Below are 16,191 nucleotides of genomic sequence, written 5' to 3'. Positions count from 1 at the left end.
GGGAGGGAACAGGAGAGCACATCCCCAGCAAGCCGTGGGCAGCCTGACTCCCCCCTTCTGACTCACAACTGTCGAACAGGTACAGCAGGCAAGCTGTCCCCGGCTGAGGTTGGGTATTACCCAACTCTGCTGTGCCCCTGGGGAGGGAGCACTGGCCCCACAAGTTCTCAACCTCTACACCACCCGCCCCCACACAGATAAATATGGATTTGATCAAATCTTGAAAAAGTTTTTGCTCTGAAAAAGTCCCCGAGATTCCATGAAGACACTAACGATTTTGCTATTGCTACTGATTTTGCGTGGAAGATACAGTGGTGATGGGCAGCCATATAAAACCCCACGACAGCCCCAGGGCCTCTTTTCTTCCTCCCCTTGGAAAGATCTGCTCCATCCCAAGGAAATGGCAGAGATCTTCAGACAGACAAACAAACAAAATCACCCCTTTTCCATCACTGTGAGAGAGCCCGAACATCTACCCCTCTGCCTTTGTGACAGATTTCACGTCCCAGGAACCTACAACCTCCTGCCTCAGACTGGTGTCGGGAAGGCAGCAAGAAACGCCTAGCTGAACCGACCCCAGTTCAGGCACCCAGAGGAGAGGAGGGTTAGGAACAGCGAAGTAGGGAGCTGGAGCAGGAGCTAGTGAGTTCTACCCCCTGCAGCAGGGAGAGCTAGTGCGTCAGCCTCCTCCGCACGCCCTGAACTGAGCGGCATTCAGGCATCGCGCACGCAGCGTTGTCTGGCGGCAGGCACACACACCAAGGCAGGGCAGTTGCAGGAGTTCTTACTCTGCCTCTCGTACCCCTACCTGGCACAGCATCAAGGCTTTTCCTCTCTATAGAGCCAGCCTGGGTGGGTGGCGTGGGGGTGTTTAGGCAGAGTCCGTGTACAGAGGTGCAACAGCAGGAGAGTGTATTTGGCAGCTGTCTTTTCTCACAAATAGCAGCAACGCAGAAGACCCGCCCCGATCTTTCCAGCCAACCCCAGCAGGGTTATTCAGGACACCCCACCCCACCCCGAATTTTAACCGTGAAGTGTCTGGACTGCACGATAGGTGTCCTCCTGGTCCCCCCAGAAAGGGCCTGCTGGGCTGGTCCTTTGCTCTGAGCTGGCACAGTGGTACCTTTTGGTAAACAGCCTCTCCCAGCCCGGGTTCATCTCATGGCAAATGTATAGACGTGGTAGATTTCGTCAGGGAAGTTCTCTTGCCTTTCTTCAGCCAGGAGGTTGAGGCCTGCACGCCGGACGATCATCCGCACCACGTCCAGGTCCCGGCACACGCTGCTGTCCACATCGTCCATGATGACTCCCTCCTGGGCCATGTTGTCCTTGATGACAACGATGCCATTGGGGCGCAGGCCAACCTTGCATCTCTTCAGGAAGTCAGACAGGTGGTCGTCAGTCAGGTGTCCTGACAAGGGGGAGAAGCGCACGAGCGTTAGCAGGGAGCATGTAGAAACACAGACCAGCCGTGAGCACTGGACCAGCAAGATTCCCTGACCTACTCCAACTGCGGGGGTGGAATGGAGCAGCACAGACGGGGAGAGTACTGCTGTATCTGTGCGGGGAACAGCTGGTGCTCTGTTGATCCACCCCTAGACAGGTACGTGGGTCAGTTCTGCAGATCATGGCATCACCTAATGGAGTAAGGCAAGCTGTTCTACCCGCCCTCCTTGGGTAAATCCCACACCAGCCAGGGCATATCTTCCGTACAAGGGAACAGAAGTAGGCTGGGGACAGCAGAACTGAAGGGGCCTTTTCCATATGGCAGAGGGAGGGGTTCTCTCACCTATTACCCACTGGATCCAGATGACGTCATAAGAGTTGGGCTCGGGGCTGAAGTCCTGCAGGCCGCAGCAGAAGTAGTTCCTCACTCGCCTGCCCTCTTCTCCCAGGTAGGTCCTCGCCTTGGTCAGGAAGTCCTCAGTCACATCCACCATGTCCACTGCTTTGAAGAGAGGCAACAGCAGCCTCTTGGTGATCCTGCCGATCCCAGCCCCACAGTCCAGGGCACAGGTGGTTCCCGTCCTGTTAGGACCATCCTGAAGTGAAAGTGAAAATGAGGGACTGGAGAGACATAACTCTGCCAAGAGGAACCTAAAGCTCACAAGCTATAACAGAGGGACGTGGCAATTGGTGCTGGGAACTGGTCCTTGGCAATGCCAGCTGGGGCCTGAGGGCCTCTTTCTCCAAAGAACAGCACTGTCAGGGGCACTACAAGCTGCCCTCCTGTTGCCTGGCAGAGAGGAGATCCACTCCAATAGGGAGTGGGGGGCTCAGTCTCCATGGGTTAGTCTATCAGTGGCCTCTCAGCTGAGACACCAACAAGGGAGTTCCCTGCCCCCTACATTCACAGTGAGACTTGTTTGGGCTGCATGAACACCTGGTTGCTATAGGATTTGAACGGAGATCATTTCCCAGTCGGGTTGGCTTCATGTGGCGTGATTAGCCAGACATCAGGACTGCTCACAAATCCCCCTTTAACAGTGGGTGTGGATGACCAGCTAGGCTTTGAAGGAGATTGTTCATAGACAACCAGCCTCGTGACACTGGACAGCCAACACACACAAGGGGCCAAAGGAAAGAGAAGCGGTCAGGTCTCTAGAGCGCTTTTGAAAGCTGTGGGGAGGGAGAGAGCCACTCAGCAGGTGTTTAGACATCCACTCACAGTTAAAGGACAAGCTGTAGGACACCTCCGCCCCTCCCCAGACAGATCCAGACCACCTACCCGAAGGAACTTAAGCAGGAATTTTTTGGAGCTGTTGATGTCAATGCTGGAGATGTGGCCGTACCCACCCAGCATCCCATCCACCGTGGGCGGCACGTCCTTCCAGTATTTCTCAGCCTTGGAATAAAATTCCATCTCATCCTCCACCACCTCGCTTGTCATGCTGCTGAGTGGAATTGCCCCCTGGGTTAGGGACTTACCCTGCTCCTCCAAAGAGAGGAAAAGAAAACAAAGGTACGTCAACCTGCCAGAACCAAAAAAAAGTCACTTTGCACCAAGAGCAGCACAAATCATGGAGACCAAGCAGGGCAACATATTGTCAGGCCCTGTCTGCAAGCCACCAGCGTTCAGACCACCTGGGCCCATTCTGAACAGGGTTAAATAGCAGTTTAACCACCATCTTGTCCATAGTGTTCTCACTTGCAGGAGCCGCAGGAGGGCCTGGTTAATTTCACTTTAAGGATACTTGACAAAGTTTTGGGCAGTGGCGCAACCTGCAAGCTCAGTATACAAGTGCTGCACTGGCTTGCAAGCTGAAGTCTTCCCCTTTGCAGCTATCAGGCCAAGATTTACCCCCCCCCCCAATGGAAGTTGATGCCTGGGACACCGCCCCCATTAAGGAAGGTTTCCGACCAACCACCCGCAAACAGCTTCTCCCATCCCACAAGCCCTGACAACTTCTCTCCCTTCCTGGCATCTGCTCTCTTCAGATTTATACATGGATTTGCCCTCTGTTCTTGGAGCTTTGACAAGTGTTTGCAAATCCATTACAGCCTCCTTTTAAGAGCTCGCAGCCAGACTATACATACTGAGCTCTGCTAACCTTTCCTCCAAGTCAACCCTTCCTGCCCTTCTCAACTCCCTGTCATTGACAGGGTGAGATTCTGGGCAACATCTTGGGGCTTTAAGCCACTTTTGCACCCTTCCAATCCTGGGCTCTTCACAGGGCCGCCCGATGAGCCACAGCACGGCACAGAACCTCTGCAGCCCCCAACACACCCCCTCCCATGCCCAGCTGCAGGGCTTGTGAGGGAGTCCGAGCAAGGAGGCCTTTAAAGCTGATTTCTGCTGGGCCTGCACTGATGCAAGTCTCCCCCCAGCCAGATACAGACTTTTAGGACCTTTCAATGCCAATCTGGCCCTTTTATGCAGCATAAAGAGGCAGGAGCAGGGAGGACGACTTCACCCACTTTACCCATCTGGCAGTGATGTGCCCAGAACTGGACGTAGTATCCGAGGTGCAGTCACACCATAACCAGACGGTCATAACCTTGCTCCATGATGTGCATTTTCGGAGGCTGAACTCATTTTCACTCACCCTTCCCTTCCTACCCCTGCTTGAAAGCCTTATGAGAGTTACCATTTTATAGATTACATGTTTATTTAGGTTGACACCCCATCAATCACCCCCAATTACATCCAGGGTCGCTAAAAGTTATTCTAAGCACCTACCTAAAGACTGTAAATTTCAGTCATGACCATAAGTTGGATGCTTGGCAATATAATAAAGTCAACGTATAATCAGGAATACAAGCTGTAAATTCCTAAAGACAGCTCATAATTCAAACCACTGAGGACTTGATTCAGGGCGCTGAGGATTAAAATCTAGATTTAATGTGGCCAAAGAGTAAATTCAAGGACTTCAAACACCTTTACAGCGAAAGAAACAGATGGTTTCATGGACTAAATTTCCTGCGAAACATAAAAATCTTTTCAAGGGAAGCCTTAAGAGCTTCCAATACCCTGGCATGATTTTAAAGAGCAATAGAGAGTGAACAAAATAAAAAGTACCCAGAGACTAATAGCTCAGGGAGATGGTAACAGGTTATGGGCAGTCTCACCTTGATCACCAGCTTGAATCCAGCTTGGGTTGCCAATGACGAAAAGCAGATCCCCGTTCTATGGCCTGTGTGGAAATAAATGGCTAGGTGTCAGTCCAATGGCTATAGCGCACACGCAAATTCAATACCGCAAGTGTAACTGATTAGCTACCATCTCAGCAAGGAACCATGGCCTCAATGGACCAGAGAGACTGAAAGAAAAGGAGGACCTGTGGCACCTTAGAGACTAACCAATTTATTGGAGCATAAGCTTTCGTGGGCTACAGCTCACTTCATCGGATGCAACAGACTCCAGCGCAAGACAGCTGAATTGGAATCTCTCTAACCTGCAGGGGGCTCCTGCATGGCAATGCTGAGGCACCTTCAGGTTTGGGATCTTGTTGCCTGCACTGTTCCTGTTGTGGGGATTTCAGAGGGTGTCAGTCATCAGGGCAGTCACACATGACAGATGTTAGCTATGTCCCTCACGGCACAACTGGAAGGGGCTCACGTACTATGGGGCTGAGGACAACGTAAGAACCTATAGAATAGAGCCGTCAGCCCCGCACCTTTCATCAGCAGTAAATTCCCTTCACAGACACTTACGATGCAATGCAACAAAATACTCACACTTGTTCCCTGATCACAGGGAGGGAAAAACGAGTACTGGGTTCTATGCCACAATTTAAACCCTCCTTTGGGGACTTGAGTTGTGGCAGATTTCACTGCCCCGGACAGGGACACAATCCCACGCTCCAGGTGTCCCTAAGCCTCTGACTGCCAGATGCTGGGACTGGATGACAGGGGATGGATCACTTGATAATTGCCCTGTTCTGTTCATTCCCTCTGAAGCATCTGGCATTAGCCACTGTACGAAGACAGGACACTGGGCTAGATGGACCCATGACCTGCCCCCTTACAGCCATTCTTGCGTTCTTACGGACAGGAAAAGAATCGGTTGTGTCAACCCTTCCCAGAGGGGGCGGCAATATTCCAGTGGGACATCGGCACTTTAAGGGCTTGTCTATACTACAAAGGCTGTGCTGGTAACGCCTGCAAATCTAGCTTGGGTTGCTAGTGACCAAAAGCTAATGCCAGCAAAGCCCTCTAATGGAGATGCAGCTTTTACTGACAAAAGTTCTTTTGCTGGCATAGGGACTCTTCGCACATACACTACGGCTTTTGCCAGCACAGCTATGTCAGGCAGGGGGCATGATCGTTTTTCCCAACATAACTACACTGGCAAAACTTTGTACCGTGGACCAGGCCTAGGAGAAGGTACCAGGTCCACAGAGGAAGCACTGGGAGTTCATTTTGCCCTTGGTATGTTCGGGCCTTACCCTGCTCCAGGTGAAATTAAATACATCAGGTATGTAGGGAAACAAAGACACTTAAGCACAACTCCGAGATACTGGTGTTAAACTGTAAAAAGAGGAGAATGTGTGTGTGTGTGGGGGGTGGTTTTAGAATCCACTGCTCAGATCTGCCCCCGACTCACTGCAGGGATTGGGGCCCCTCTCTGCGTGCCTCCTTGCTCAGGCTGATAGGAAGAGGGAGTGTCAGTGTTTGGAGGCCTGTGTCTGACTGCCAAAAGAAGAAAGACGCCCCAGTCTCCAGTGAGCTCCCACAACAAACCCTCCTCCTAAGGACGTCCCCGCCTCTTGGCATCCACGCAGACATTTCACAAGCATGTGGGACACCTGAGAGTGCCACGGGCACAGGTGACACTGAACAACTGTAGCAACCAACAGCTTCCTCCTGGGACGCTGCTCTGGTGTCATATGAAACTGGCTGCCCAAAGCCAAAGGTTGGGTCCTGCAGCCTGGCTCCTATCTCCAGGGCCCCCATCTCCAGCTGTCAGGCCGAAGAATGCACTCTGCATCCACCCCAGCAGCCAGCACTCTAGTCACATGAGCATGCAGGAGCATGACAGAGTCAGCTAAATATACATCTGCTGCCTCTTCGCATGCTAGGGTAGTTCCATGTTTCCAACCAGACAAGCACAGGAGAGCAGTGAGTATCCTGTATACCCAGACGGTGCCAGCAGTCCCAGGGCAGAGAACATGGAACCACATCTTCCCTGCTACTGGTCAAAATCCTGCCTACAACAGGGTGTAAGTCCGGGCAGGGTCTGGCCAAGTGGACCCATGTCTGCCCTAGGGGCTTGCACTCTTGCAGCTACCCTGCTGGCTAAAATCCCAGCCTAGGCAAGGCCCAAGAGTTCAAGGTTTCAGTACGTAGCTCTCAGAAAGGCCAGCCAAGTCGGGCTTCACCCGAAGAAGCACCTGACTTGGCATGCCAGAGGCATTTGCATGATGCTGTTTTGTTACGTGCCCACGCCCATCACCGGTCAGAAGAGTCACTGCACTTTCTCAGGACAGGTCTAATTTGTTCTACCTTCTTACCACAGTAAGAGTCAGGCTGGAGCCAGACAAACAGGAGCAATTACACTGAACCCCCTTGAACCAGTCTCTTCTGGAGGGTAACTTGGTTGGCCTCAGGCACTCTTTCACTTGCAGTCAGAGGCCTTGGCTACACTACAAGTACATGGGGAAAAGTGACTCTCCCTGAGGGCAGCTGGACTAGCAGAGGGAGCTGCAGAGTAAACAGCACACAGGATGTTGTACCGCCCCGTGCAGTGGTAACGACAGCCACCCACGCCCAGGGCCCATCACAGGGCTCCCCATTACTGGAGCCACGTGGGTGGAGAAGTACAGATCCATATTTCGATAGACCCAGCAGGTGGAAATAAACTCCGGCTCCAACCACATCCTCCTCATGTGAAAGGCAACCCCAGAACACTACACGGCACTGGAGACACCAGCCCCAAAGCTGTGGACAAAGCTACGGCTAGTCAAGCTTTTTGTCCCTTGCGACAACAACGAACAGGTTCAGGGCACTGCAGCGATGCAGACAACTGGGCCTTTTCAGTGACGGTTCCCCCTCCCTATCTCCTCAATCCGGCCCCACATTTTCAAACTTGGGTCCATGCTTAGACCCCTAAATACACGGCCTAACTATCAGTGGTGCTGGGCACCCACAGCCCCTACTAAAGCAGTGTGAATCCAGCTGCTTTTATTTAGGTGCCTAAATTCACACACCAAGTCTGAAAACTGGCCCCGGTGAATAGCCGCACACAGCATTCCCCAGCATGTGGTGTGGCTGCTCATCAGGAGAGCCTGGCACTGCCCAGCTGGGGAAGCCAGAAGTGAACATGCCTCAGAGGCAGAAATCCCACATGCACCTTCAGGCACCCTCATGCAGGGAGCAGAAGATGACTGCAATGCCCAACCCTCATCCCCCCTCCAGCACACAGAGCAGAAAGACGTGGCTATGTAGATGGTTAGGAGGTTTATTTAACACCCCCTCTCCTTGCCCATTAAAGACCCCTGGGGCACGAGAGTAACAACCAGAAGATGCACAACTCAGCTCACGAAGCAAATGCCAGAGGCCAAGACAACTCCTCCAGAGATGGGAGGGAATGCTGCTCTATTTCCAGGCACAGTGGGGATCCAAACCTCCCAGGAGTAAGTCCCCATTCACAGCAGCTTTCCAACATCCTTCCCCGCTTACCCTCCAACCCCATCCCCTGCAAGCGCACAGGGATTGCCCCATGCAAGATAATGCTGAACCCATCGGCAACCCCCTCCATGCAGTGATGCCCCCTTCTCACAAAAACATTCACAGGCAGGCATCAGCAGCAAGCACAGGGGAGCCATGCTGCCACAGGGGAGAGGGAGAAATGGGGAGCAGTGTGGAGGCCCCAGGTGGGTGGCAATTTCTCTGCAGATCTTGGGGTATCAGTGGACTAAGAAGGCTGAACCTCCTGCCTGCTCTGTGGAAGGACAGACCAGGCCTACCCCCACCCCACCCTCCTGGCAAGATGGCTCAGGGAAAGCAAATCCTCAGTGGAATTGGTCTACTCCACCTGTTTCTCAGCAGAAGGGCACAACACGGACTCTAAGGCCACGTCTACACCTGCACTTATGTCAGCAAAACTTTGTCGCTTAGGGGGGTGGGAAAAACCCCCACCATCCTGAGCGATATAATTTTTGCCAGCATAAGTGCTCGTGAGGACAGCGCTACGTCCGCAGGAGATGCTCTCCAGCCAATATAGCAACCGCCACTCATTGAGCTGGTTTCATGTCGACGTTGGCATAACGCAGCTCGGTATCGGAACAGCCGTGGCCTAAATGCTCAATTCAGCAACGCAGTAGAGAGATTTCTAAAGACAGGGGAACGAGCCACAAACCCAGGTAAACAGGGCGTGGCAGTATGGTTAAGAAATAATACTTTGCACCTACAGATCACCTTTCATCCGAGGAGCTCCAAGCATTGAGATTTCACATAATGCAAGCCACACGAAGAGGGGGGGGTGTGTGCGCATGTGCGAGCCTGCGTGTGCACACGCCCCGTGACTATGGGGGTGCACACACACACCTGGCGTGACCTGAGTGACCATGCACAGAGCCAGGAGGAAAGCCACGGTTTGAGCTTTGGGGTGGGCAGTTCCCAGATTCCCACCTCCCCTTACAAATAAGCTCAGCCAGGCCTCCTGACACACACACACACACACCCCTGGAGACTCCCCCCAAATCCGGAAGATTGACCAGGGGAACTGAACTCGCTCTCCCTAGATTTTAACCTGCTGCGTGTAAGGCGAGCCGGTGTCTGTGGCCAGGGCCCTGAGAAGATCACCCTGCCATCAGCAGCCGAGGACCAAAGCCTTCCCCACGTGCCAGGGTCTCCTGCTTGGAGGAGCTGGCGCCCGTGCAGAGGTCCGGCTGCCTGGGAGGCACTGGGGCTGCTGGTGCATGGGGGAGCCGGGGGAACCGGGCCCGGGAGCTTGGTTGGGGGGGGGGGGGGGGTTCTGGTTGATGCGGAGAGGCAGGGAGCACCGGGGTGGGGGTGGGAGGCTGCTGCAGCGGACGGGGCTCGTCTCTCCAGGCCCGGCGCGGAGGAGCTGCCCCCGGGTCACCCCGCCCTGGAGCAGCCCCGGGATCCGAGCCGGCGGGCCTGCCCCTCCGCTCCCCCAGCTCCCGTGCCACGTGGGCCGCGGCCGAGCCGAGCCGAGCCGGGCCGGGGGAACGCAGCGAGCCCGGGGCCTCGGGGGAACTGGCCTGGGGCGGGCCCCGCGGTGCGGACTCACCCCGGGTCTGCAGCGCCTAGCGCTGCGCTGCGTGGGGGAGGAGCGGGGGGGTCTCCTCCCGTCCCGGCGGCAGCGATGTACCCCCTGGATCCCCCCCGCTGCAGCAGCGGCTGCACGCTGGCCTGCCTGCGCCTCCTCCGCTCGAGCGTAATTTCCTTAAATAGTTCAGAGTGAAAATCCCTCCCACCAGGGCCAGGGCGAGAGACTTACTCCAGGTTACAGCAGGGAGCCACCTACCAGGGGGAGCGGAGAAAGGCAGGGGAGTCAGAGAGTCTCTGGCCTTTCGCTGCTGTTCGAGCTCCCCTGCTGGCCTCGGCCTCCTCCTCCTCCCTCGGGAGAGCAAGGCAGAGCCACCAGGGCAGGAGGGCTTTTAGGAAACAGCACCCTTGGACCCAGGCAGCTTGAGGATGGCTGGAGAGTTAGGGCCTGTTGTCAGAGCACGCCCAGCTCAGACTGAGGCCGGTGCGGGGGCTCAGCGCCCCTGGAAACGTGGGTCCCTTTGCCTGGCAGGGTCTGTCTCACTCCCCCGCCTTAAGGGGGTTTGCAGCCCAGGCCCGGGCAAGCCACCGTTCGATTGGCGCGGTGAGCTTTACTAGCGCTGCCCAAGCTAGTAAAGCTCATCTGGCCCCTGGGTCTCTCTCTGTACAGCACTGCTGAAATGCAGCTGCCTATGGGGTGGAGAGTGGCGGCCAATTCGTGCACATCGCTGAACAAAGAGGGCGAGGAAGGGAAAATTTGGGTGAAGGGCATCAGGGCAAACTTCCTGTTCTTAGGAGGGGAGGTATCTTGGAGCAGGGGGTATGGTCCTGGCCAGGCTGGCTTCTGCCCTTAGCTCTGCCACTGACTGTGTGACCTCTGGCAAGTCACATCACCTCATGTCACAGCTCTGTGCCAAGTTTCTCCACTTGCAGAACTGAGTATTGACAGTAATTGAGCTGCTCGGACTCAGGCCAAACCCCAGAGCCCTGAAGCAGGATTCTCAAACCAGGCAGGGGAACACCTGTCTCACAAGCTGGGCTCGATCCCACAGGTATACTTAGAACATGCTTAACACCTGGCATGCGCCTGCCCCTGCTGGAGGGCTGGAGCCAGGTCACTGACAAGTAGAGGAGACAGCACCAAAGACAGCTTCATTCCCAGAGGTGGCTGCATTTCAGTAATGGCGTCAACAGGCGGAGGATTCCCTGTCCAGGCTGATATTTCCAATGGAGCCCCACAATGCCACACCTGGTCATTTTCACATGTTGCCATTCTGTGAAGCTGCTTGGGGTGTTTGTTTTTTTCAATATTGACTAGTAGGGAGGGGGTTTTAATGCTTCTCTACCAGGTAGGTGAGCGATGACCCAGGGTGAGCCGTCACTCTATCACAGGTACTTGCTGTGGTCATAGGGGCCATATATCTGAGCAGCTCACACGGTCCCTGTGAGGTAGAGGAGGGTCATTGCACGGTTGGGGAACTGAGGCAGAGAGACCAAGGCCCGGATTCACAAAGGGATTGAGGTGTTGCCATGCTGAGGAGCCCAGAAAATCCCAGGAACTGTGATTCACAAAGCCCGAGTTCAGCACCTCGGTGCCCTGTATAATGTATGGGGAGGGAGGCCTTAGAACACGATCCACAAAAGCCAGCCTGCTAAATGGTAGGATGACCAGATTTAATGGAGAAAATATCGGGGCACATGGGGGAAGGAAAAAAAAAAGCGGCCAGAGTTGCCGAAGCAAAATAAAAATAAATAAAAACAAACACACCGGAGCAGCCAAAGCTGCAATATCGGGACAAATGGCGTCCCAACCGTGCATCAGACAAAGATGTAAAAATCGAGACAGTCCCAATTTTACTGGGATGTCTGGTCACCCTCGCTAGGTGGGGGGCCGCCTACACTAGCTCTGGGGAGATGCTGACGAGAGGGGTGTGCACTAAGCCCTGCCCATCTCCTGGAGGAAGGCTCCCAAGAGGAGGTGGCAGGGAGGTGCCTATCTCTGCTTAGCGATCCAGGAATGGGAACCCATTGCCGGGAGTCAGGCAGTTTAGGAGCCTAAGTAGTTTCTTATGGGAATGAGTTAGGCACCTGCCTTGTTCTACACAGGAGGTGTCCAGTGGTTAAAGCTCTCCCCTCCTCCATGACCATGTACGTATTTATCCACGGTAGAACAGTCATTGGGCCAGAGAGCGACAGAGAGAATGACTCGAGCCTGGTGGTGAGGGCAGCCCCCCGGGAGGCAGGAGACGCAGGGTCCAGTCCGCCTACTCCAATCACTCGTTATCCCCAGTGAAGCAGCTTCAACGGGAAAGACAGAGAGCCCCACATCAGAATATTCCCTAGCTCAGTGGTTAGAGCGCTTTCCTGAAAGGGGGGAGATCCCTGTTCAAAGCCTTTCTCCCCCTCAGGCAGAGGGGAGGAATTGAACCTCCCACATCCGAAACGAGCACAGTAACCACTGGGCTGAAACTGAGAAGGGTTTCAGATTTTGAAGGGGACCCGATCTGGCAGGCAGCCTCTGAGCACGCCTATCAGCCTGGGCCCTATCGTCCCCTAGCTTGGGCTGAAGCCAGGTGTCCAGAGGCTCAGAAGGAAGCAGCAGTGCACCTGTCTAGAGGCAGGAATGCAGGTGCCTGCAGCAGTTTTGTGGATCACGGTGCAGCCTAAGCCTGGGATTTAGGCACCTAAGAGACAACACCCCAGGTCCCACATGGGCAGGGAATTGAACTCACGTCTTCCAGGTTCCAGGCTTGAGCCCTGACCAGCCTCCCTCCCTGCCAGTCATTGAGTGGCTGTGCCATGGGTCATTCCAGGGAAATACATCAAAGGATTTAAAAAAAAAAAAAATCAAAGAAATTACCTTCTGCTGGAAAGTTTCAGTCACATGTTACCATGGATACAGGGTTCTGTTACCAGAATTCATTGCTCCCTGGGAATCACTGGCAGGTTCAGTAACCAATAGGAAAGTAGCACTTCAGCCTCAGTGTTCCATAGGGTGTGTCTTTACCAAAAAAAAAAAAAAGTACATCATTTTCTTTTTTCATCAGCAAGGCTACACTCCAAAAAATGCTTGTTTTGCACCAAAACAGAAAGGCCCTTGTGGCCATGTGCAAACCAGAGTGTGGTGTGGGGAAACACCAGCAGGCTCAGGGCCATTCCCTGCAGGGTCCACTGCTGATAAAAGAAGCACAGCTTGCGATCCCCAAAATAAGGGCAACAACCCACAACATACCAAGGTGGAGTCAGTCACCTCAGACACGGGCTCAGTAAACTCAGGAAAAGCTACGTCCACTAAGTTATGGTCCAGGATTCCAAAGTTCAGGGGTATTGGGATCCTGAGTTCGGACCCGAGCCATAAAATCTGGATTCAGAGCCAGACTTGTGGGGGAAATGTTAGGCCGAAACCTCAGATCCCATCTCTAAGGAATGAGAAAATATGCTTTAAATTGTTCATATGTTCAATACATATAAACATATTCACATGCCCTACCGCAAGCACACACAGTTGCACTCCCCACATTGTTGCACAAACACGTAAGCACATTTTCACACCTCTAACTGAGAGGATTAGGAAGAAAATTCCTTCATGGACAGGTTAATCCATAACTTCCCACCTCTGGATTCTTGCACTTTTCTCTGAAGCAGGGAACTGAGGAGATAACAGGGTGTTGGAGAAAAACAAATGTGGTACCAACCTTCAAAATAGGAAAACAGAATGATTCTGGCAATTATCATCTTTTAAAGTCTAATTTCAAACTTTCAGGGACCAAATATTAAGAGAAAAGAAATCTGTAAGCACATCTAGTGGATAACGAAATGGGTTTCCAACAAACAAATCATGCCAGGTATATTCGGTGTTCTCAAAGAACTCAAATATGAAATTGCAGAACTACTAACTGTGGTATCAGAGTAACAGCCGTGTTAGTCTGTATTCGCAAAAAGAAAAGGAGTACTTGTAGCACCTTAGAGACTAACCAATTTATTTGAGCATGAGCTTTCGTGAGCTACAGCTCACTTCATCAGATGTATACCGTGGAAACTGCAGCAGACTTTATATACACACAGAGATCATGAAACAATACCTCCTCCCACCCCACTGTCCTGCTGGTAATAGCTTATCTAAAGTGATCATCAGGTGGGCCATTTCCAGCACAAATCCAGGTTTTCTCACCCTCCACCCCCCCACACAAATTCACTCTCCTGCTGGTGCTAGCCCATCCAAAGTGACAACTCTTTACATAATCAAGTCGGGCTATTTCCTGCATAAATCCAGGTTTTCTCACATCCCCCCCCACCCCCATACACACACAAACTCACTCTCCTGCTGGTAATAGCTCATCTAAACTGACCACTCTCCAAGTTTAAATCCAAGTTAAACCAGAACATCTGGGGGGGGGGGTAGGAAAAAACAAGAGGAAACAGGCTACCTTGCATAATGACTTAGCCACTCCCAGTCTCTATTTAAGCCTAAATTAATAGTATCCAATTTGCAAATGAATTCCAATTCAGCAGTTTCTCGCTGGAGTCTGGATTTGAAGTTTTTTTGTTTTAAGATAGCGACCTTCATGTCTGTGATTGCGTGACCAGAGAGATTGAAGTGTTCTCCGACTGGTTTATGAATGTTATAATTCTTGACATCTGATTTGTGTCCATTTATTCTTTTACGTAGAGACTGTCCAGTTTGACCAATGTACATGGCAGAGGGGCATTGCTGGCACATGATGGCATATATCACATTGGTGGATGTGCAGGTGAACGAGCCTCTGATAGTGTGGCTGATGTTATTAGGCCCTGTGATGGTGTCCCCTGAATAGATATGTGGGCACAGTTGGCAACGGGCTTTGTTGCAAGGATAGGTTCCTGGGTTAGTGGTTCTGTTGTGTGGTATGTGGTTGTTGGTGAGTATTTGCTTCAGGTTGCGGGGCTGTCTGTAGGCAAGGACTGACCTGTCTCCCAAGACTTGTGAGAGTGTTGGGTCATCCTTTAGGATAGGTTGTAGATCCTTAATAATGCGTTGGAGGGGTTTTAGTTGGGGGCTGAAGGTGACCGCTAGTGGCGTTCTGTTATTTTCTTTGTTAGGCCTGTCCTGTAGTAGGTAACTTCTGGGAACTCTTCTGGCTCTATCAATCTGTTTCTTTACTTCTGCAGGTGGGTATTGTAGTTGTAAGAAAGCTTGACAGCTTGACAACCTACTGACCGCTATTCCTACCTGCATGCCTCCAGCTTTCACCCTGACCACACCACACGATCCATCGTCTACAGCCAAGCTCTGCGATACAACCGCATTTGCTCCAACCCCTCAGACAGAGACAAACACCTACAAGATCTCTGTCAAGAGATTATGTAAAGAGTTGTCACACCTACAAGATCTCTGTCAAGAGATTATGTAAAGAGTTGTCACTTTGGATGGGCTAGCACCAGCAGGAGAGTGAATTTGTGTGGGGGGGTGGAGGGTGAGAAAACCTGGATTTGTGCTGGAAATGGCCCACCTGATGATCACTTTAGATAAGCTATTACCAGCAGGACAGTGGGGTGGGAGGAGGTATTGTTTCATGATCTCTGTGTGTATATAAAGTCTGCTGCAGTTTCCACGGTATACATCTGATGAAGTGAGCTGTAGCTCACGAAAGCTCATGCTCAAATAAATTGGTTAGTCTCTACAAGTGCTACAAGTACTCCTTTTCTTTTAACTGTGGTATGTAACCTATCACTGAAATCAGCCTCTGTACCAAATGACTGCAAGGTAACTAATGTAATGCTGGTTTTTAAAAAGGGCTCCAGAGAAGATCCTGGCAACTACAGGTTGATAAGCCTAACTTCAGTACTGGGCAAACTGGTAGAAACTATAGTAAAGAAAGGAATTATTACACCCATAGATAAACAAAATTTGTTGGGGAAGAGTCACACAGCTTTCGTAAAGGGAAATCATGCCTCACCAGTTTATAAGAATTCTTTGAGGGAGTCAACAAGCATGTAGATAAGGGTGATCCAGTTGATAGAGTGTACTTGGACTTTCAGAAAGGCTTTGACAGGATCCCTCATCAAAGGCTCTTAAGGAAACTAAGTGGCCATGGGATAAGAGGGAAGATCCTCTCATGGATCAGTAACTAGTTGAAAGAAAGGAAGCAAAGGTAGGAATAAATGATCAGTTTTCACAATGGAGAGAGAAGAACAGCAGGGTCTCCCTCAACGATCTGCACTGTTTAATATATTCATGAATGATCTGGAAGAGGGGGTGAACAGTGTAGTGGCAAAGTTTGCAATCTGTACAAAATTATTCAAGGTAGTCCAAAGCAGACTGCGAGGAGTTACAGTGGGATCTCTCAAAAGTGAGGACTGGGCAACAAAATGGCAGACAAAATTCAACATAGATAAGTGCAAAGTAACGCACATTGGAAAAATCATCCCAACTATACATATATAATGATGGGCTCTAAATTAGCTATTACCACCCAAGAAAGAGATCTTGGAGTCACCGTGTATAGTTCTCTGAAAACTTCCCACTGAATGCACAGC

General features: G+C 51.9%; 1 protein-coding gene across 7 annotated transcripts; it reads right to left on the bottom strand.

The window, feature by feature from the left end:
• Positions 1-895: 895 nt before the first annotated feature.
• Positions 896-12,675, bottom strand: NTMT1 (N-terminal Xaa-Pro-Lys N-methyltransferase 1). Of its 7 annotated transcripts, none has more exons than XM_048822581.2 (5): positions 12,536-12,675; positions 4,570-4,634; positions 2,729-2,935; positions 1,790-2,042; positions 896-1,411 (listed from the first exon to the last, which is right to left on the bottom strand). In XM_048822581.2, the coding sequence occupies exons 3-5, from the start codon at positions 2,888-2,890 to the stop codon at positions 1,155-1,157; spliced, it is 672 nt and encodes a 223-aa protein (XP_048678538.1). In that variant the 5' UTR covers positions 2,891-2,935; positions 4,570-4,634; positions 12,536-12,675; the 3' UTR covers positions 896-1,154. The 7 variants fall into 7 exon arrangements, with proteins under 7 accessions (XP_048678538.1, XP_048678534.1, XP_048678537.1 ...); XM_048822577.2 differs by having other exon boundaries at positions 2,729-2,929; XM_048822580.2 differs by lacking the exon at positions 12,536-12,675 and adding an exon at positions 9,935-10,047.
• Between the last annotated feature and the right edge of the window lie 3,516 nt (positions 12,676-16,191).

This window comes from Caretta caretta, chromosome 16 (genome assembly GCF_965140235.1).
Source record: "Caretta caretta isolate rCarCar2 chromosome 16, rCarCar1.hap1, whole genome shotgun sequence".
Taxonomy (NCBI): Eukaryota; Metazoa; Chordata; order Testudines; family Cheloniidae; genus Caretta; species Caretta caretta.
The sequence above is the reverse complement of the archived record's forward strand: the minus strand, read 5'-3'. Positions and strand labels throughout refer to the sequence as shown.

What these genes read in the sequence shown, in the direction of transcription:
- NTMT1 (XM_048822581.2), bottom strand. Translation starts at nt 2,890, where the DNA reads ATGACAAGCGAGGTGGTGGAGGATGAGATGGAATTTTATTCCAAGGCT. An exon ending in TCCTGCTTAAGTTCCTTCGG is followed by an intron (nt 2,043 to 2,728) that starts GTAGGTGGTCTG and finishes CTTTCACTTCAG; the next exon opens with GATGGTCCTAACAGGACGGG. An exon ending in CTGGATCCAGTGGGTAATAG is followed by an intron (nt 1,412 to 1,789) that starts GTGAGAGAACCC and finishes CCCCCTTGTCAG; the next exon opens with GACACCTGACTGACGACCAC.